At 43.5% G+C, this 22,868-nt stretch overlaps 1 protein-coding gene across 1 annotated transcript in view; it reads right to left on the bottom strand.

The window, feature by feature from the left end:
* Nucleotides 1-22,868, bottom strand: part of KCNH5 (potassium voltage-gated channel subfamily H member 5) — a 140,051-nt gene that overhangs the window by 14,129 nt on the left and 103,054 nt on the right. Inside the window, exon 10 of the mRNA XM_005417944.2 lies at nt 14,397-14,593. Coding sequence (XP_005418001.2) covers nt 14,397-14,593 — 197 coding nt within the window. The remainder of the gene's footprint in view (nt 1-14,396; nt 14,594-22,868) is intronic.

Genomic DNA, 22,868 nt, shown 5'->3' with positions numbered 1-22,868 from the left:
GAGTCACTGACTCCAGACCCAAGCTAACTGAAAAACATTCCAGCATTCCTGACCAGAGCAGATTTACACTGCTGGATGGGCAGTCATTGGCTTCTTTCCCATTTGCTTCTAGATTCCAGTCAAGGACCTGACCTTTTGGGGCTAAAAGTGAAGGCCTGCCTTTGTCACACCACAAGGAAGGGCACCAGGACCCCTTTTGTCCCACAGCAGTGTCCCCCTGCAGAAAGGCAGGACCCAGGAGGATGAAGCCAGGCTCTTCTCAGTGGGGCCAAGCAGGAGAAAATGAGCAGAAACTGATGCACAGGAGTTCCACCTGAACATGAGGGAAAACTTTCCTATGCAGTGACTGAGCACAGGAACAGGTTGCCCAGAGAGGATGTGGGGTCTCCCTCACTGGAAATATTCCAGAACCATCTGGACACAATCCTGTGCCCTGTGCTCTGGGATGGCCCTGCTGGAGCAGGGAGGTGGGACCACATGATCCACAGAGGTCCCTTCCAACCTGACCCATCCAGGGATTCTGTGACTCTCTGATCAGGCTGCACTCAGATCTGCTCTCATCTCTCTCTGTTTTCAAGCCTGAAGCTCACACTGCACCATGGTTTTGCTCTCAGCCAGCCAATCATGCCAAAATTACCTCAGTTATTTCTTTACAGCCTATTGCCAAATCAGAGAGGACTGAAGCTGTCTAAACCAAACTCAGGACATTTCTGCCAGTGCTCACTCCCTTTCAACAGATCTTTTGGATGAAACCTAAGTTCAAATGACCACTGATCATATCCCAGTGCCCACCTTACCCATGGGATGCCCTGCAAGGAAGCCACAGGGATGCTGCCAGGGAGAATGAGCTGGGGCAATTCAGCAACATCTCTGCTTCTCAACTCAGAGACCCAGCACAAAATCCACTGGCAGGGTGACCTGACAATTCTTTTAATTTGAAATCAAGACTTGGAAAGGATTAACACCTCTGAAAGACAGGGTCAGCCCACTGCGCAATAGATCTGAAATAACTCAGTTGAACCATTGGGAAATCCAAATTTGATAGGAAAAGAAGACCAAAAGGTTATTTAAACTTTTAATATCTACTTCATTTAACTACAGAAAGCTTGGTGAAATAACTTTAAAAAGTATCCCAGGGATTCTTCAAGTGAAACATCTCACCCAGCAAGAGCAAAGCTTTTCCCAGTTGGGAGCTCTCAGTTGGCACTGTGTGATTAAGGAGTGCTGGCTGTTGGAACATGCTGAAATTGCCTTTAATATGATGACAGTCACTGCTTCAGTGGGGAGGAACCACTTGGGGAGAAAAAAAAAAGGCCCAAGACACAAGCATGCAAACATTAAGGAGTATGCAGTCAAGAAGAAATATACCATGAAGAGGATGTGCTACTTTCACCTAAAACTTTTCCCTTTAGCCTTAAGTGTCTGGCATAGCTCTGCCACTGAGGGTGCTTTAGCTCAGGAGACTGAAGGAATTACAGCTTTTTAGAGACATCTGTAATTGTCAGCAGAGCAGGGGCTTTCTATTTAAGGCAGGATGAAATTAAACTAATTTTTAGAGAGCAAAGACCCCATTTCAAAGATTTTGCTAATGTTTCCTCATACTTGAATGTGCACCAAAGAAGAGCTCTTCCTTTCTGGTGCAGAGTCAAGGGAAATCACCCACAGCTGGGAAAGCCAGGAGGAGAGCTACCCACCAGCTAGAGAGCTCTCTACCACAGCACAGAAGCACAGCACCAGCCATGTGAAAATTCAGAATGCTGCTCCCTAAAGCCACTTGTGCAGAGATGGAGCTGCTGATGACAGTCATGGCAGAGCACTCCTGGACAGCACCACGGGGCTGCCTCTGTGACACACACCCCAGGATGAATGCTCTCCCTGTCCCCAAAGGGAGCACTGCCTGTTTTCCCAGCTCAGGAGATGTCACTTGAGGCACTTGGCAAGTGGTAACTCTGCAGAGCCTTGCATTTATTTCTGAAGGGCACCCACAGGAGGAAGAGGCAGCACAGGAGAGTTAGCTGGTGGGGTTATGGGGATGGCATGAGCAGATGGTGTGGTGAAGAGCCATTTCCTTCCCACTTGCACACTGACTGCATTAAATCAATCCCTGGGCTTTCATGGCAATGAGCTGAGGCTGTGCTGTGAAGGATTTTAACAATCTGACCATATCCTGCTTGTGGGATCATTCTATTGGGTCTCCACACTTTATTTACTCTCAGGGAAGCTCCTGCCATTTTTCTCATGTGCTTCTTGGTGATCTTCCCTGCTATCTGTATGGCAGCCATTGCCTCTTTGCCAGCTGTGGATCTCTGCAAAGCTCACCAGCAGTGTTTTTGTTCCCATCCATGCACTCAGGCACTGACACAGGATGCTCCATAGGGGCTGAGCCTGCTGGTTCTGCAGCCTTCACTTATCTCACTGCTCCAGACCTAAACAAATTAGTTTGTAATCCTCAGTATTGTATGCTCTGGAAAACCTGGCTTTAAAACTGATCAGAAATTACTTCATGTATAACTGCAGTCAATCTCCTCTTCCTGATTGGGGCTAGAAAAAAACCCTGTACCTGCACAAATAACAGGTCTTTGCAATCAATAATATTGACTAGTCTGTATTTCCCTATTTTTGGCCATGCTTCACCCTGTTTACACACAGTTTGTATTGCTTTCTACCACTCCCTGTGCACACACAATTAATGAAACACCAGCTGGTGCAAGATAAACACTGCTGCAGGGATGTAAGAAGACACTACACAAAAGTACAGATCTCTACCTCTGTTATTTTCCATCTCAGATGCTGTGTTTGCCTCCCAGAGCTCCTTCTGAGCTCAGAAACTTTGTCTAAAGCATCTCCCTGGTTTTCTCTTTGAATTTTTGTTTTTTGTTTTTTCTCCTGAGGTCCAAAAAATCCAGCTAACCCCAAGCCTCTCACACAAGTTCTTCAGTCACCTTCTCCCAGGAATGTCTTGTCCAGGAGGCTGACTCTTCTCAGTGGGGTTTGTCACTCACCTTAGATGCTGGGGTGTTGGGAAGGATGAAAGTTTGATAAGAAAGTCTCACAGATATGTGTGTTTAGCAGAAAGATTTTTAAATGTGGAGTCTGATGAAGGAATAGAGATGGAAGCAAGTTTTGATATAGAAGGAAAGAATTGCTGAGCCAGTCTTACTGGATAACCAAGGCAAAGGCTATGTTAGTTAGAGGGGATTTTATGACTTAGAGCAAAGGATAAACCCACCTCAAACAAGAAGATGTTTTTGCCAAGCAGAAAGGTAGCACAGGCAAACAAGTCAGCAAATGTTGCAAGCAGAAAAAAGGTCTCAGAATTTTCCACTGCAAGAAAACTGAAAAACAACTTCTAGCTTAAACTGTAATGTACTAACTTTTAGTGATTGGAGAATAGTAACATGAATATGGTAATTATAGTAGTTATGATAGGCTATAGGTAAAAGTTAAGGTGTAGATTGGTTCTACTGTATTAAGATGCTCAGCAAAGAAAAGTATATAATGCATTTGTAACCTAAACTCAGGGTCTCCAGGCCTGCAGCTGGAGCTGACAGCTGTAGGCACAGTTCTGTCACCCACCACCCTGGACTGCTGTAACTCTTGGATGGAATAAACTGCATTTTGAAGAGCCGCCTGGGGTCCCACATTTCTCATTCAGGCTCTTACACTGGGGGACAAATGTGCAACTCTGTTGGATGTTTGGACCATGAAGGTGCTCAGAGGGCTGGAGCACCTCACCTGTGATGACAGGCAGAGAGAGCTGGGCTTGTTCAGCCTGGGTAAGGCTCCAGGCAGACAGACCTGAGAGCCCCTTCCAGCATCCAGAGGGGCTACAAGTGAGCTGGAGAAGGAATATTGATGAGGGCATGCAGTAATAGGACAAGGGGAAATTGCTTTATGCTGCCAGAGGGCAGGTTTAGATTCAATTTAAGGAAGAAATCTTCCCTGTGAGGAGGATTTGCACATGGTTGCCCAGAGAAGCTGTGGATGTTCCATCCCTGGAAGTGTTCAAGGCCTCACTGGATGGGACTCAGAACAACCTGCTATAGTGGAAGGTGTCCCTGCCCATGGCAGGGGCTGTGGAAATGATCTTTAAAGCCAAACTGACCCAAACTATTCAGTGATCCTGTAACTCTGTGTTCCACATGGGGCAGGGCTGATCCATGAGGCCAGAGCATCTTGCCGTCAAGAAGGCCAGCAAGGCCAAAGAAGGCTGTTGGGGTTTTGCAAGCCCAGTCTCTGTCCTGGCAGATTCCTGACCATCCCCATTAGCAGCTGCCTGACATGTTGGACTGAATTTGAGCCCAACTGGTCTGGCAGGAAGCTCTTCATGGGACACATACTACAGAATTTCTAACAAATGCTTAAAGTTACAGCTGATGGTTCATCAGGCTCAGCCAGGCATCTGTTTGGGACATGGCTGCACTGAGCCTGTAAATTATTATTCATGTACTTTTGTAGAACATCTTGAGGTTGTTGGCTGAGTCCTTCACGAAATGGGACCAGGGACAATTATCCACACATGAAAAACATGCATGATTCAGTTCATCCATTTACATTTCTAGTGTGGCCTTGCTTGGCAGGATGGCCAGTACAGCCTGGGAGAAGGATGGTCATTCATAGCTGAGCTGCTCTGACCAAAAACTGCCCCTTTTAAAATGGATTTACCTCAGACAAACGATGGAGATGGAAATTCTCTACAGTGGCATGGAGTCAAGGAAGGCAGAATTGGTGAAAATAGTGAGGTTAGACAAGAAATTAATTATGGAGATGACAGGATGCTCTGTTAAGGTCAGGGATATGGACAAGGAAAAGTGGATGTCTGTGCACTGAAGGAAGCAGTGAGCATGAATGGAAAAGCAAATTTAATCATAATAAAAAGGCTTCATTTCATCTGATCAGTTAGAAATATCCTGATTAGAAATGGCTGTTCTTTGCTGCTGTCATGGACTGGTTGCTTAGGTCTCCATTTTCACATTTTAAAGGGAGTGTGAAGTGTTTTAGGCTCTCAGAAGAAGCCAGAGCCTGTTCCTGAGGTAACTGGAGTGCTGCTCATAATAAAAAGAGGACAATGGACTGCTTCCAAAGGGATATGTACTCAGAGAGCACGGAGAGGTAAAGCCCCCCCTGCTCTGCAGGTACATGACTGATGGAAATTTAATACAGGAAACAGTTATAGAACCTTTTTGGCAGCTGAGACAGCTTTGTGGAGTACTAATAAAAATCTGATATTCACCCAGAAGTCAGAGGGGAGGTCCCAAAGTTCAAAATATCAAAAGATCACTGACAGTTTAATTAAGGAGTTGAGAGAATCAGAGTCTTTTATAACTGCTCACACTGTGCTCCTTTTTTTAACAGTAACCTACAGCTAAAACCTATATTATGGTTTTGCTATCTTCAGGAAGGGAAACAAATTAAGAGCCAGGGCTGTAAGCTCTGAGAAATAAAAATATTGGGGGAAAAAAACAAATGAATAATATATATTCCTTCCTAAAAGCACAGAATATTTTTTGCTTTCAGTAAGTTGCTCAGAAGTGCAATAATAGGGGACTCAGATTATTTCAGGTGCTTCCCAGAATGTCCCTATCCCTCCTGACAGCTATGCCCACCTCTGGAATACATTTAAGCATCTCCTGAATTTGTTCTTCCAGAGCTTCTTTTCATGTGACCTAAACTGAGCCAGCTTGCTAATCACAGCCACTGGCAGACAATTAAAAAAGGCACAGTCAATCAGCCATCATCAAGTTGGAAGTGACAGGCTGGGTTTTATTTTTAACTAAAACTAGTGGGATTTATGCAAACTCCCACAAAGTTCTTCTTGCACTTTGTTTACAATTTAATACTTTCCTACATGCACTGTAGGAAGCACTGACAGCAAGGTAAATCTGGGATTTGCAGGACTGCAATGATTTTTGTGTGCTGAACCAGCACATTTGGGTATTATTGCATCTGTGTAGTGTGAGCTGAAAAATAATAGATTAATGGATTTAAACTTGCATTGAAAAGAAAGGTCTTACACAGGGAGTTTTATTTAGCATTTGAGAAGCTATTTATTTATTTCTTTATTTATCTGAGGGGCCTTTTTGTTCAAGCCAAGGCAAAAACCTAATAAATAAAATCAGAGCTGTCTCCATTGCAAAACTGCTGTGAAATTATTATTGATCATTTCTAGATGGGTCCAAATGGATCCCATTTTGGGCAGAGCCAGACAATTCCCACTTGGATGAATGCTCAAGCTCTGCCTGTGCCTTGTGAACCCATGAGGATCCACTGATATGATCCCCATGAACAGGCAGAGGTTCTCTTTCCCCAGCCATGGCTTTGGGTGCATTTCTACCTGCATTCCCAGTCTGGCAGAAATAAGGTTTAGGGAATGAGAAGTCTGAGTAGAAGCTCATTTTATACCTTCAAGTCATGTTTTGCTGTTGCTCAAATGTGTGGTGTTCAGCTCCAGGAAGCAATGACAGAATTAATAATCTCAGTTTTTTAACATCTCCCTGTTTTCTTGAAATTATCAGGTTGAAAAAAAATCATAGATCTACACAGGAATTAGACTGAGCAGCACCTGTAAGAAGAAATCCATTGCTCTGGAAAAATTGTTTGGAGGGGTGTGAGGTAACACAACACACCTCTGTCCTCACTTTCTGTGTGAATCCTGCCTGCTGGTAAAAACTTCCTTAACTGGAAATCAAAAATGAAATGGCAATGTTCCTTCCCATTGCACCATACACATTCCCTCCCCTTCCTTTGCAGTGGGAAGAGATTAAAAGCATCAATTTTAAGTGATGAGGGGAGGTAAACACAAAATGTTTATTTTTTAATATTTAGAAGATTAAAAATAGCAAACCTTTGATTTATTTTTTTATTAGCAGTCATGTCCTGTGCAAGCAATGCTGCCTTGAACTGGTATCAGCAGACAGCCTGCAGAATGCTTTCTGTGTCAACCAAGGAGAATATCTTAATTAAGAGAGCTTTCTAAACAAGAAAATAGTATTAATTCACAGAAAGCACAATAGCAAATAATCATCAATCTGGATCTTCACTCTAACACAGCCAGTCACATTTTTGTCTCCCTATGGACCTGCCCATCCCTGACATTCCTGTTTAATGATCTTCCCACACACAAACAAATCACCCAGACTGCACTGCCTGCCTGAGGAGGGGATGCTCACACCTTTCACTGGGGTCCATCAGCTGAGTGCCTTCAGCATCAGCTGCAGAGTCTCTGAGTGCAGAAAGCATCACACCAGCACACAGGATTCTTTTTTCTGCAGCCAGACAATGCTGTTCCAAGATCCTTGAATGAGAAGCATGCTAAATTGCCTTGCATTTCTCAATAAAGACCAGCAGAAAAACAACATAAAACGACCTTTTGATTTAGATTTAGACAGGGAAGTTCCACATACAGGAAAAATAATAACTCTACCTCTGTAATGCCAAAGGATTATCAGAATTGGGTTCAGTCCTGCTTTTAACAGAGCTGGTGATTTGTCTCCTGCTCCTACAGCAGCACGGTCAGGATGTCTGAGGAAGGTATTTAACTCAGATATTATATCCAGAATAGAATATTGGCCTGCTGGTACCCTGGGGGATTTATGTGGCTCTGAAACACTACTAGAGATGATAGTGCACTGGCTGCTCTCTGCATCTGCCTGCAGTCTGAAGGCAAAATGTGCTAATCCAGACTGTGCTGTGAATCCATAGCACCCCAAACCTCCCAAAGATCCCACAGGATATTCAGGGCCCTGGGTTTGAGGTGAGTATTGAAAGTGGAGAGGAGAGGAGAGGAGAGGAGAGGAGAGTCTACAACCATCATGTAATTCAGCTGCCTGACCATTTCAGGGCTGATCAACACTTACAGCATGATCTTAAGGGCAATGTCCAAATGCCTTTTAAACACTGACAGGCTGAGGGTATCGACCCTCTCTCTAGGAAGCCCATTCCAGTGTTTGACCACCCTCTCAGTAAACAAATGCTTCCTAATTTCCAGTAAACCTTTCCTGCAGTAGCTCTGAACCATCCCCACACATCCTGCCACTGGACCCCAGGGAGAAGAGATCAGCAGTTCTCTCTCTGCCCTTCCCCTCCTCAGGCAGCTGCAGGGGGAAATGAGGCCACCCTCAACCTCCTTTTCTCCACACCAGACAAGCCCAAAGTGTTCAGCTGCTCCCCACACTCCTTCCAGCCCTTTCACCAGCTTTGCTGCCCTGGTGCATTCAGGAGTTTCACACTTAGCACCAAGTTCTGCACAGCCAAGCCAGAGAAAACCCCTGTGCTCCCTCTGCTCCTCCAGGGTGGGGATTCAGAGGGGATTCTCTGCACCTCATTTCCCACGGTCAGAATGACCTGAAGAGCACCCAGAGGAGATGACCTGAAGAAGAGATGAGTGTAAAGGAGATGAAGCAGTGGCAGAAAGGAGAGGGAAAGGAGTGAGGCTCAGGGAAATGAGTCCAGCTCTGTCACAGCTACAGAAGTGAGACAGCAAACCCACAGCAGCTCCTGCAGCACTCACTCTGCTCCAGCTGTCCCACCCCATCTGCCAGGGGCTGAACTTGAAGCTGCTGCAGTTCTCCCTTTCAATTTTTATGCTGCTCTTCTACCTAGCAAAGTCACACACAGTCCTCCAAGGACTCACTGCCTTGCTTTGAATGCCTTAAATTCAAATCCCCATGTCCCTGAAGAGGGGCAAAGACACAAGGAATTGCTCAGGGGAGCAGGAGATGGGAAGGAAGAGCTGCAGAAAAAACTCTGGCCTCAGACCTGTAATTCTCACTTGGAAGGATCCTTGGGGCTCTCAGTGGCAGAAGGAGGAGAATGGCCTTTGCTGGGCTGTCTGCAACCACACAGCTACAAATACACAAGGAATTGCTGCACTACCTGTACTGATAAATTCCTCACATGAGTTTGGATTGCTCAGATTACTCAGATTCCTGAGCAGTTTCTCGAGAAATTTCTAGCCCAAGAGCACCAATCAGCAATTTGGTTAGGTTTATTTGAAGGTCAGTTTATTTGAAGGCTTGGAGTGGGCTCTTCCCACCCTAGCCCAATTGACATACAACTGTAGACACCATCAGAGGTGGTGTTAGATATAAATCAGTGCAACAGTCCTTTAGGAAATATTGCAATTGAGTAGTAACATACCTGGAGAGAGCGGTGAATGTAATAAAGCTAAACAATAAAAATCTTCAAACAATAAAAATTTTGAAATAAAAATATTTCAAAAATTTTCCAAAGTGAAAGTCTTTCCAAGCATAATGGCAGCTGCAAAGTCACCTAAGATGTGAACAAAACAAAACCAAATTGACTTTTGAGGGTGCAACTTACTTGCTTGGTAATCACACTAAACAGTCACTAAAGATAAACTATCCCTGTAGGACTTCATTTTTGGGATAACATGTTCATAGAAAAGAAAAACAACCCAGACAACTTAAAACCAGAGAGGGAGAGAAAAGGCCTGGGACAAGGACAATGCTCTGACCCCTTTCCATGTAAGCAAGTCACTCCCCAGGACTGGTGGGGACTGTGTGTAAGCACCAGCTGGTGAAGTGCTAACAGTCTGAACTCAGCTCCTGCAATTGTGAGTAGCTCAATTCAGAGCTCAAAACGTGTGGGAGCCCTCAGGGTCACCAGAACACAAGTGACCTTCAGGGGCAAGGGCTGATACCTGAACAATGCTCTCTGCCATTCTGCATCAGGACTGTCACTAATGCAGCAAACCATTGGGAGGGTCTGGAAAATGAAAATAGGGATGGTGAATGAACCTTGGGACAACCTTCACTTTTAGGACACGTGAATGCAGAATTCAACTTAAAATAACGCTTTTCTAAAAACCACATGACACAGAACTGATGAGTGATTCAGTCAAGAAACCATATGTGATGCATTAAAACCTCAAGCAAGAAGAGGAAGGCAATTTAAAAAGAAATTATTCTAATCTGAAGGAAAAAAGGAAAATAGGACGTGTGTGTTAACACAGTCTGATGGCTCACCCACTAAAAAGCCCCAGAGATTCCGTGTGCTGGAGGTATTAGATAACATCAGCTGCTCACAGTGTTGTCCCTGGCTTTAAGAGCATCACAGGGAAAAAAACCTGAGCTCCCCAAATGGGATTTCACTGCCTTAAAGGCACTCATCTCTCCTCACATCTCCTGGCTCGCTCTCAGCACACCTTCCAGGAGCAAACGCACCAGGGGTCAGACAGGAACAATTGTCCTCTTCCCCTGACTCATTCCTTTAACACAGCTCATTCTGGCCTCAGCAGAAAGCAGCAGGATGTGACTGTGTGCCTTAAAAGCTGTGGCTGAAATCTTTGCTGTATGGAAGCACAGGAGAATTTTAGCTGTGATGGTTTTGTCTGGATTTTCCCCCGCACTTGCACAGGCTGTGCTGGGCTGGCAGTTCAGCAGAGGTGGTACATTAGCAAATGGAAGCAATGATGAGAAAAGGAAAAAGAAAACTCAGAATGTGGCTGGAGCAGGGGCTGTGTGGAGGTAGGTAGGGCAGCACTTTTCCAGGACAAACATTCTTGTTCTGGCTCCTGGAAATAAAAACAGCACAGCACAAGTGCAGGAATGAGGTTGAGATGTGGGCATGGACAGTAGCAGGGGATCAAGACTACCCAAGACCCTCAAAGCCTTCCACTCTAATGCCAGGAAGGTCTGGAAGAATTGACTGTGCATGATTACAAATTTAGAAAATTAGTTAGAAAATAAGAAACTTATCTCCAGGATGGGAAAACCTATTTACAAACAGGTACCCCCACAAAACCTGGGCATGTGTGCACCCCACAACCCAGGACCCCCCAGTTGGAACAACTGGAGCCAGGACTGGTGATCCCTCTTCCTCACCCTTCTTTTGCTTGTTTGTTTGCCTTCTTTCATCTCTCTCCTTCTCTGCTCCCTTTCACCCCACTCCTTTATCCAAAATCCACTGCTGTGTGCTTACACAAGGACAGCAGGGAGTAACTCATAAAAATTCCCATGCCAAGTGTGTAATTTACTAATGAAACTTTGCAAACATCTGCAGACCCCCTGACTTCTGTTGTTCCTTTCAACCCAAGATTTCCACCCCGGTTGCTCACTTCCCTTTGATGTTTGTATGCCACAGAGCCTCCTAAAAATCAGTCATGACTCCCCTCCTCAGACCAAGCTCCATGGCTCAAGCTTACAGAGAGGGCTCCCTCCAGCTGTGTGAAATCTTGAGAGGCACTTAATGAATTAGATATTATTAATATTCCCTTCCAGCATCAGAAGGCAGTAATTAACTCTTTGAAGACTCATCCCAAACCCTGCTTTATTACTCAATCCTCAGAGGCAGCTATGTAATCTCATTGTGATTTTAAAGAATATCTTTTCAGAATAATTATTTTCCTTGATTGAAAAAAGAAAAAAAAAGTTCAAAGTCCTGGTACTGCCTTGGAGTGTGCATTAGTGATGTCAGACATGCTGTAAAGATATCAGAGCACTCAACATGATATGCTGCAATACTTTTGCTGAGCAGATGCCTTAAGGAGGTCATTCAACATGCCAGGCTCTAAATGCTATTTGGGAGTGAGAAAACATTATTTTCCCACTTCAACAAGACTTTAGCTTCCCTGTCATGTGGAAATAACCTTTTGTGCTCAGTGCTATTATTAATTTATTAGCCTTTTGAACGTCTAAATGTTTTGCAGTCTGTGGACTGCATCAAAGTGCTGGCTGAGGGACAGGGCAGCACAAACACATGGTGTGTGCATCCAAATCCATGGATATGTGTTTCAAAGAGCAGACCTGGTGCAAGAACACTTCTGCCTATGTATTTTTGACAGTGAGAACAGCCATTTTCTCAGGCACATACCCCCAAGGAGTTTATTTAAGTTATAATTAAATGTCAAATGTTGTGAGTGATGACTATGTAGAAAAAGTGCTAAGTATATATTTCTATAGAAATCAATTAAAGGAGACAATGATTTTCTTTCCATTTAGGCTCCATGACTCCAGCACAAGCTGCTGCAGCACAGTGCAGCTGTCAGCCCTGCCTCAGTGCCTGAACAATTGCTTTCTGTTCACCTGATGGACCTGTCCTGAATGGCACCGATTTTCCTCTGGGGTGAATTCACCGCCAAACGCTTCTGTGATTCCCAACAGGGAATCACATATCCTTCCAGCAGATAGGAGGTTTGAAACAATCCCCTGAATATATTTATGTAACAGGACTTGGGTTGTGTCCCTGGTGTTGAATGTAGCATGATCTATTTTGTGCCCAGGAACAAAACACAGAATTTCTGCAAAGCAGGCTCTGGCTGAGCGCATCTGACTGCAATGCCAGGCTGCTTCTCAAAGTTACTGACTGCAACTGCAGGAGAGGGGTGGAGTTCAGCTGATGGACGTGAGGTATTTAGTTAGTTAGACTCTGTGAAATCAAAAGGGGATGGTTTTCCAATCCCAAACTGGGAACCCAAACTGGTTCCTCCCAGAGGAACCATCCTTCATGGACTATGGAGGTGATTGGTGACTACCCTGGACACCATCACCCAATTTTTAATGAAATGAACTCTAATCTCCAAGTTCCACATTGACATGACCCTTCTTTGACTCTCCATCCACTCTCACATACTGCCCACACATTCCCCCAAACAGCATTTCCTCTCCTTCTGCAAAATCCAACATTTCTTTAGGAATGCTGTTCCTTCTCACTGGGAGTCACTGCCTCCATGTCAAAGTCCATGTACCTGACACTGAGCTAAACAGTAGCTATACTGGCAACTGGAATTCCAGGAGTTTCTCCTGGGTGATTCCCCATGCCAGGGCCCTGCAGGGAAACCAACTTTCCTTAAAAAAATGAGGAACAAATTCTGAGAAGAAAGAGAGAAAATGAGAATAAATTCTGTGACAACTCAGCCAGGAGGCTACTCCCCATACACAGCCCTGGACTGCAGAGCTGAACTCCAGCACAATGCCCTGTCAGGAATAGACATGTCCATGTTTTTCTCAGGAAGCCAGCTGGAGTGACAGGTTCACAGTTCTAAGAAGGAAAGAATACATTTTGGTACAATATAGTGGCATTATCTTGTCCCATGAAATCACCATCAGCAATGCCTGAGCAGAGTTGTCATTGCAGGGCTGTAGCTGGTGAGATGGCAAGGGAGGGAATGCTGAAGTCAAATCTTGGAGCATTTCTTATCAACAGAGAAGTGATAAGCTAGAATTCATGAACCAGCTTCCAAGCCCCAAAGCACTCCTTCAGGTCTGAAGTGGAGCTAACAACCTCGAGTCAGAAGTAAGCTGACAAGCTGGAACCAAACCTGACTATAACTCAGCTCCTTCAGGCTCCAGCACGGACAGAGGGGCACTGTAATCCCATTGCATCTGCTTCTTGCCTTGGGTATTTTGTGCCACACTTGGGGTATTAATGAGCACAAGTGATGCACAGAAATTGAAACCTCCTCTGAAAGCAGCTCCAGTGGCTAGAGAGAAACTAGACTTAAGAAAGTAAAATTGTAGTTGTGTTGAAGTCGTCTTACTGCAGAGGCTGAAATGGTCTTGTGAAATACTGAGGTAGCCTTGGTACATTATCAGGTGAGATGCCCAAGGTACAGCTGCAGAAAAACGTGTTTCAGCAGCTAGAGGATCACAGCTAATGCTCAGCAATCTATAAATCATTGTTATGAGATTTCTCTATGCAAATGAAATTTATATAACCCTCATCAATCATAAAAAAAAATCATAAAGATGAAATTTTGCAGCCGCAATGTGAATTAAAGGATCCCTTAACCTGTTTTCAAGATACGTCTTTATAGCTAATTAATTTTCAGATGGAGTGTTCTTTGAAAGGACTAATGGATAGTGAGCATTGCTGATTGATTATAAAATGAGCAGGAGGGTTTAAGAAGTGAGCTGTGAATGTAAAATCACTACCCAGCTTTATTAACTTTGCCATATTAAAATTCTAGACTATGGAACTGCGAGAAGCAGGTATTAATAGAGTACCTTTGATGAGTGTATTTTATTTATTTAACATCAACAGATTTCTCTTAGTTGGTTTATAACATGGGGATCTATCAGACTGTTCTCTGAACTGTATCTTAGAGACTTCAACTTTGAGAAATCCAGAATCTGGATTCTATAAAATATAACTTTATACATTTATGCGACGGGGTGGAAAAAAACCCAACAAAATGAAAACCAGCAACTATGAAGAAAACAAAAAGAAATGCAATCCATATGTCATCCTGCTAGGACTGCTCTCCAGAGCTGCAAATCTACAGGTAACTTTTACTGAGCCATCATTACCAACAGTGACAAGAGCATTTATCGAAAGGCCACTCAATCTGCCATGACCTGAAAACATCAGGAGGAAATGGGGGGGTTGTTGAACACTGCAAACACCTGGTGAGAGGAAAGGGAAAATAAGGAGCTTACCCTCTTCCTCAGATTGCAGGTGAGCGTGAGGTTCCTCGAGAAGGAGTTGGCAAAAGCAGTGTAAAAGTCCAGCACTTTCAGCAAGGCTTCTCGCTTAATTATGTGCAAATCGCAGTAGGTCAGAGCCCGAACGTTGGCACAGGCATGGGCCAGGCTGGTTTCCTTCCAGAAGATATCACCAAACACATCACCTTTACCTGAAAAACAGCAGGGCAGATTTGTTAAAAGGTAATGCTTAGGCAGAGTTTCTCAGCACACAGATTATTTTTTCACAACCTGTCTTATGCTCCCAATTATCCCAACGCAAGCTCCCAGCCATGAAAACTAACAAGGGTACGAGTTTTAAAATTAGCTGAGGTACTTGAGCATCCTTAGCAGTAGCCCCAGGTTTTTAAGGTATTTATAGATTGCTCTGTGAAGTGTCACAAAGCATAAGAGCAGATTGTAAAGGTCTCATTGTAGCTGAGGATTCAAGTAATGGATTTTTCAAAGGCTACCAAATATAATGAGCACTTAACTAATGTTCAGGTGATTGAATATTTCAGGTGTCTGTTCCCAAGTGATTTAGGAGTCCTGGTCTTACAAAAACCTTCTGACATCTAGGTTCTTTCATCCTCATGGCTCTACAGTGAGAGGTGCGAGCCAGCTTCCAGGGCCCAAGGACCACATTTTAAAGGACGTTTTACATTCTTAATTCAGTGTCAGTGGTAACACTCCTGGAAAACCCACCAAAAGCCTCACTGAGACTTTTAACTTTAAAATAACCACTTCTAAATCTTAAACACCTCCAAAAGTATAGTTCTAAACCAAAATTCATCCATTTAAGTAGAAGCTTAGGCTTAAGTCTCTTATTTCAGTGTTTGCTGAGTAAGAGAGGGTTTGACACCTGAGACACCTACATGTATAAATACCTCAACCAGAGGGGAAAATTACATCTAAGGCTACTTCTGCAGTGTAGCAGAACAGCTGACTGAGGACCTGGGACTAGTCCAGTGCCATGGACAGAAGAGCTCCAGGGACTGGGAGGGAGTTCTCTGACAGCCCAGTTTTCTTTCCTCTGCAAGGAATCCACACCCCCACACCTGTGCTAGACACCCAAGCAGGAGAAGAGGATGAGGACACCAGATTCAAAATCACATTTCTGACCCAACAAGAAGCCCAGCATGGGTGTAGGTTGGAGATAACCTTTCAGGTTTGGACCTTCTGGTTGTTCTGAGAAGAGCAACAGAAAACACACTGAAACATTCCAAAGCTGCCTCTTGCTGCCTGGGTTTGGCCAGGACCATGGTGTGTGGTTTGTGGCTGACACCTCAAATCCTGAAGCAGAAACCGTGGTACAAAGGGTATTTTTTGTTTCAGATCCCCAGAGTTATCCCAGCTCTGTATTTTAGCAGTTATTTAAAGGGAACTCAGATCAGTCAGCCAGTGGCTATTGATTTCAGGCACCTCAAGCAGCCCCTTGGTGAAGGTTAGGGATGTTACAGTTTTGGCATAAAAAAGGTAATGGATTTTAGTATTTCCTCTTTTAAGAGCTTTTAACATTTTGCTCCACTCTATTGTGGAAACACAGACCAGAGGGGTAATCTATCCAACATTATTACTTTTAGAGGTCAGAGGCTCTATTTCTCTATTTCCATTTCTGCTTTTGGTATTGTATCCAGTAAAACATATCTAACATCTCTCAGGCAGAGTGAAATAAAATGTGCAAGTCTTTATCTTCCCTTCTCTGTTTTTATTTTCCAAAAAACGTCTCTATAACAGAATCATCCCTTAGAAAGGTTATAACTGCATCTCATTGAGCTGCTTTTGATTCTTCATATTTTTATGTAATTAAATTTAACTACAATACATAACACAGCTGGTATAATTTATAAAACAAGGTGCTTTAAAATGTTTTCCTTAATACAGAGCATTTTATAGTAACATTATAATTTATCCAATGTACTGCTTTGAAATTACCTTTTGCAGTTAATTGTCCTTGTCTCTACTTAGAGTTCAAAACCCAGTTTGCAGACATGCTCAACAGAGTTACATAATTTATAGAAAACAGTCCATCTCTGAAATGCAGAAAATTGCTTAATGGATTTGCTCTCTGAGGTGGACACGGGACAGAGCTGAGTCCTACTTTCAGTGCAGAGTGCAGTTAAAAGACAGTGGTTTTACCACTGAAATGCGAGCAAACCACTTGTTCTCTTTTCAAATTCAGGCTAAAATGTAGTTAATTTAACGAAGAGGTTGAAAGCAGTGGATGCGCACCCCAAAACTCAGGACAACAGTGTGTTACAGAATCTGTATATGTACCATAGAAAAATTAAATAATATTCATAAGCTTGAGAAGATCTTGAGCCCTTCAGTGTGGCAGGAATGTGGGACTGCACTGGTTGGGACTGAAAGGTTGGGACACAATGAACTGAATTTATTCACTCTTCCATGAGCCATCACTCACTGGATTTGAAGGGTGAAACTCTAAACTCCTCTTACATCGTGGTTTATACTCTTCAGAAAGTACAAAATCTTGGAAGCCTTTAAGGGATCTCGAATTTGACATTTCCCACACACACTTCTGAGCTTGTCTGCTGGTTATAAATGTGCTAAGGAATGTACAGAATGAAAACAAAACCTACCAGATTCTCCAAAACAACACCTCTTTTCTCATAAATACAGAGATTAATGCACTGTACTTTATCCCTATTAACTGCAGTTCACTGTGCAAAGAGGTAATTTCTCACTCAGGACAAGATCAGAAGTTAGGAAAGGATTCTCTGCTCAGTGGGTGGTGAGGCATTGAACAGGATGCTCAGAGAAGCTGTGGGTGCCCCATCCCTGAAATGCTCAGGGCCTGGCTGGAAGAGGCTTTGAGCAACTTGGTCTAGTGGAAGGTGTCGTTGAGACCATTCCATGATTCTGAGGGTAATTTTACACATTGCAACTAAATAGAAACAAAATTTTCACGGTTGCAACCCAGAAAATTTAACTGGCTAGGTCTGACACAGCCACCCAGAGACACAGACAGGAATTTTTCACTTGCAGAGACGTTCAGAGCTCCAGGGGAAGTGCTGCTGGGGCTGAGCTGGGAATGCAGAGGTGCTGATGCAGCCTGCATAATATCCAAAGATTCTCTGCAGATTTATTGAGACCTTAGTACATTCCCTCCCAAATGTGCCCTGCCCTGAGTCCTGAGGACCTCCTGAATGGAGGCAAAGCTCTGGAAAACCCTCCTGCCCCTGCTCCCAGTGCCCAAAGCATCGCTGGAAGAAGGATTGCTATAAATTAGACTGCAAGGGAACTACTTGCATACATTTTACACACCATAGAATCATAAAATGCTTTGGGTTGGAAAAGACCTCTAAGATTATCAAGTCCAACCCTTAACTCAGCAATGCCAAATCCACACTAAAACATGCCTCTAAATGCCACATCTACAGAATTATGGAATCATTGGGTTGGAAAAGACCACTAAGATCATAAAAATTCAGATTTTTGCAAAAACAGGACATGTGAAGGGTGTGGGTGGCAGGATAATTTTTGCTGAAATACCAACATTTCTATCATTCTAAATACTATGTATTTGTGCCTGTACATAAAATATACGTATATATTCATGCATATTCACATAAATATATTCAGGGACAATCAGATGGTATGCAGCTGTCAGGATATTTCTATGCACTGTTCTATCTTCTATATTCTGATGACCTTGCCAAACAGATTTGTGGGGACAGATGTTCTCTGCAGCCTTACACCATGGACTGACCTGCCAATTTGCCAGACAGGAGTTCATGCCTGGACCTTTCAGGTAGAAACATTCTTAAAGGCTTTATGGAACCCCCCCAGAGCTTGCAGATGGAATGAAACACTCAGAAACACTCTGTTTAAACAACATCTCAGAATCCACATGTGTATTTATGCAGAGACAAAATTTATCCTCCTTCAGATGGGGACAGAAACTGAGCTAATAAATATCCTAGCAGAAATAAGAGCTTGATGGATTCTTTGGAAGAAAGTTTAGGCAGGTAGTTAAAGAATAAATTCTTGGTGGGAAATAGCACTGGGTAAAAACACATAAAGGGGACCAAGTCTTCTTAAGGAGGTGGTTTTTTTTGTGCAGTCTTAGCTAATAAACCAGTTACCCTTTAACCATTTGAAAATATCTCCAAAGCCTCATCAGTCATACTAGCACGAGCCAGACATGATGAATGATGTTGGCTTTCCATCAGGATGCACTCAAATCTTACACTGCTCATGAAAAGCAAAGCCTGATGTTGTTTGAAGATCAGGAAAACTGTACCTCAGAGAGAAAATGTTCATCCAATCAGCTCAAGTGCCAAATACCATGAAGTGATGGCAGCATGCACACAAGTGGAGGTCATAATTACATATATTGGTGTCAATATTCATACAAATTCATATTTCTGTGTATCTGTAGTCAAACCTTCTGCTGCAGGACAGACATGTCCCAAACTGATGTAGAAACTCAATGAGCAGGGAGTGAATCAGCTCCTGTCACCCAGAGCAGCTCTGAGATGGGTCAGTGAGCAGTTCTGCATCTCCTCACCATGGCACACTGGGACTGGTAGCACAGCTTTACAAAATGATGCAATATATTCATGGAATAAAATCCATCTGTGGCTACTAAACACAAAAGATTTCCCTCTGAGTAAAATACTGTCCAGTGGAGGGGTGTAAACATTCTGGGGAAGCGTCACAGTTTCCTTACTTCACCTTCCTACTTTCTCCTGCACTTCTGCTATTGACCACTTTTGGAGACAGGCTGCTGGACTGGCTGGATTTCTGGGTGTCCTGGCTGGAAACAAATTTGGGAGGAAACAAATTTGGGAAAAATAGGGGATACCAGACCATAAAGTCACCCCAAGACATTTGTCTTAGCTGAAATGGTAGTTTCTGCCTAAAGAGGGTGTCTGGAGAAGATGATGCAGTGGTGCAAATCCATCAGGTGCACTCCCCATCTGGGACAGCACTGCCAGCACAGCCCAAGATGTGCAGAGATGATTCTAAACTGTGAGAGAGGTCTTCTTGCCCCTGTGAATGTTCTAGCCTCAACTTCTTCTGGGACATGCAGAAGGGCCAGAACTTCCTTGAAAATCAGACCAGAGCTGATCACTGAGCTGCACATAAACCCACCTCCGTGGGGCTGCATGTGAAAGGGCAGAATGACAGGAGAAAACAGCATATTCAGCCTCTGAGGCATTATCAAACAGTCAGTAAAGCAGCAATGACAAGAGACTGTGCCAAAACCCTGGTCCATGCTGGCAAAGGTACTTTGCATTATTTAACACAATGCAACCTTCCCCATCTGCGCCTGGAAACACAAAGGAATTACCTTTCTTCCAGCATTCAGGACTGCTGCAAGCAGGGCCCAAAGTCCAGAAAGATTTTGTGCAAGTATCATCCCTGCCTCACATCCTTCTAGAAGCCCCAGCTCCTAGAGACAGGTTATTTCCATTTTGATTTTATATAAAAATATGTTTCTATCCTTCCTGACTGAGGAAATAAACCTGAAAGCATGACCATTCCTACCACCTTGAAAACTCATAGGGCAAATCAGATTGCCTCAAACTGTTAGTCTGATTTAAAAGAACTGTATCACACAATTTTTAAATAATTTTCCTATTCTTGTGCTGGCAAGTCTTTCAATTTTTGGCAGTGAAGCATGCAGGTCTAATTCAAAAACATATCAATTCAGAGAAATGAATCTTTCAGACTCTGGAGGCTGTGGATCAAATCTGTAACACACTAGCTGGCACTAAATTAAGACTGATGTTTCTTATCATAATTAACCATCATGCAGAGACACAAAAATATATTAAATTTACAAAACAATATGAAAAATTCAGGTTTGTCAGCAAGAACTAATGACACTTTTGAACAAGCATCAGTAGGACTAAATCTTAATACGGGACTGCAGATGTCAATCCAGACCTGCAAGATCTGACTGATCCCAAGGCACTTAAGGGGAACTGCACAGTGCAGACCAGCAAATCACACTCATTTTCACACCAGTAACCCTTCAAGTATTTTGCAAAATACTTTCAGATTCAGCACTTAAAACCCAGCCTAAATCACATTAATTATTTCAGTTCTGCTAGCTGAATAAACCCCCAACCCTTTCCTCTATGAATCATTTTCCTCTTAGTTAATTTGGAGGTTTAACTCATTGGAACACAGGGGACTTTTCCTGTGATGAAATAGGACACAGCCTGTTCTGTAAATTGCTACCAGGTGCATGCTACTAACCTGGGGAAATGTTCACAATTATTCTGTCTTGGTCGACTTCACATGGAAAACAACACAAAAGTTCAGTATAAATTAACAAGAGCTGATTTGACACAGGGGCCAATTCTGCCACCCTCATTCCACTTGAGAAGAAACCCAAGCTGCAACTAAACAAATTAAAATCAGGCAATTAGCCACTAATACTGTGAGATGGAACTGGACTAGCAGGTTTTCCTGTTACAAAGTGCACCACACGTACACTCAGTCCTGTCCTGCACAGAGCACATGCCCAGCTGCCCAGGCATGGAAATTCAAAGTGCTGATGCATGGATACCAAATATCATCTTGCTAATGCCATGGATGAGAGCCATGGAGCTACTGGGATTCCTGCTCATCCAAATGGGACCTGCTACTTGCTCTTCTTCTAAAGAACTCTTCTCTGTGTGATTTGGTGGGAGATCTTCAATTCTTTGATCTCCAAACACAAGTTTCATTAAGAGCAGAAAAACACTCAACCTGATTTTCACCCGCCATACCAAACTCAAGAAACTTGCTTTACTCCTCTCATACTGCATCATATCCCTTTCCCAGATAAAAAAATGGGAAATAATTAATGAAGCAGACCTTTAATAAGGTCTGGTTTGTCTAATAAAAATTAACAATGGGTTACTCTGGAATTATATGCAGAACATGCTGTGAATTAACATGCAATACATAAAGGCAAAAAACTGAGTACTATGGGATCAGGACCCTAAGCGTGGCTGAAACATCTACATTTATATTTATTTTGACTTGACTATCATACTGAGTTCACTCAGCAGCAACCCCCACCAGGATTTCACTGCTCAATATATTTTTATCGCTATGCAGCTCAAGCAATATTTTTGATCAATTCCTACAATCAACATCTGAATGCAGCAGACCATTATTTTTCTGCTGAAAAAACAACTTCTTTAAACCTTGTTAATCAATATGCCCAGTTTAAGTTACTGCACAACTTAAACAGCCAGCTGTGCAAATAGCAGGAGCTGGAAAGCAACTTTCAGAGCCACTTGGATGGCACTGCCACCGATGTGTAACTCCTCATCAGGAGCAAATTCAGGTTAATTGCAGCAGGGTGAATTATGAGGCGCCCTCTGGTAGCTGATGCCTCTTTTCATTAGCCTGGGGACTCCAAACTCCTGGTCCTCCCTGAGATGCTTTGCTGGTAACACCTCCCTGTGCAGAGCAGTGGCAGTTAAATTGTTTACTCCTGCCTGAGATGGAGGAAAATTACTGATGTGCCTTCTCAGGGTCACCTCGCTTGCTAGGAAAGTTTGGATAATTAGAGACAAGACTGTTTGCCTTTCTCCATTCTCCTGGTAGCTGCAGATGAGTTATGTTAAAATGTCCGTGTCTCCTTTTCCCCAGTGTAGCAGCACCCCAGCTCTGCACATGGAGAGCTCCCTGCTACAGCCAGGACCTGCAAAAGGTGGGACACTGCCCTTAGAAAGGGAGGTAACTAATGAGGAGAACATAATGGGGCACCTGGATAGCTCCTTTAATGAGTCCTAAAAACTGCAGGTCTACAATTGTATTCATTCTCTTACTGTTAGTGTTTTCTGTAGTGCTGATTACTGCAGTGGCTGGGCCTTTAATTATCCACAAATTAGAACAAAATCAAACTGGGGGGAACGAAATGTCACAGTGCTGCAAATTGCCCTGTCAATCACCAGGCTCCACCTGATTTCAAGCACAGGGAACACCAAAGCTGCCACAGTTGAGGCAGGAAGAAAGCTGCTGAAAGAAAGGATGGCTGTTCCATGAAGGTGGAAAAAAAGAAAAGCACCTGGACAGGATGCCAAGTCTCCTGAGGACACTGCTTCTGCAGGCAGGGAGGCTGGATGTGCCAACTCACCCTGGCTAGGGGCAAGGGAACACGGTAAGGGAAGATGGACAAAGGGAAAAAGCAGCAAAATGCATGGAGTGATTCATGCCAGGACCTGAGGGAGGATGAAGCCCTGCACTTCGAACGGAAGCACGAATGTCAGAGACGGGATATGATGGTTCTTAACCTGTTTTAATGTCCCTACCTGACTCACTTCTCTTGGATATTCCACATGTAAAAATACATCAGACCATCCATCTGTGGGTGAGCATGGTTGAAAAATAAACCAAACACCCCTTCTCCCTCTCTCTTTCCTTAAGTAAGGCAAATCACACACTACTGTATTAAACCACATTGCACTATTATTTCCT

This window comes from Geospiza fortis, unplaced genomic scaffold, assembly GCF_000277835.1.
Source record: "Geospiza fortis unplaced genomic scaffold, GeoFor_1.0 scaffold23, whole genome shotgun sequence".
NCBI lineage: Eukaryota > Metazoa > Chordata > Aves > Passeriformes > Thraupidae > Geospiza > Geospiza fortis.
Note: the sequence above shows the minus strand (reverse complement) of the source record. Positions and strands in the feature narration are given on the sequence as shown.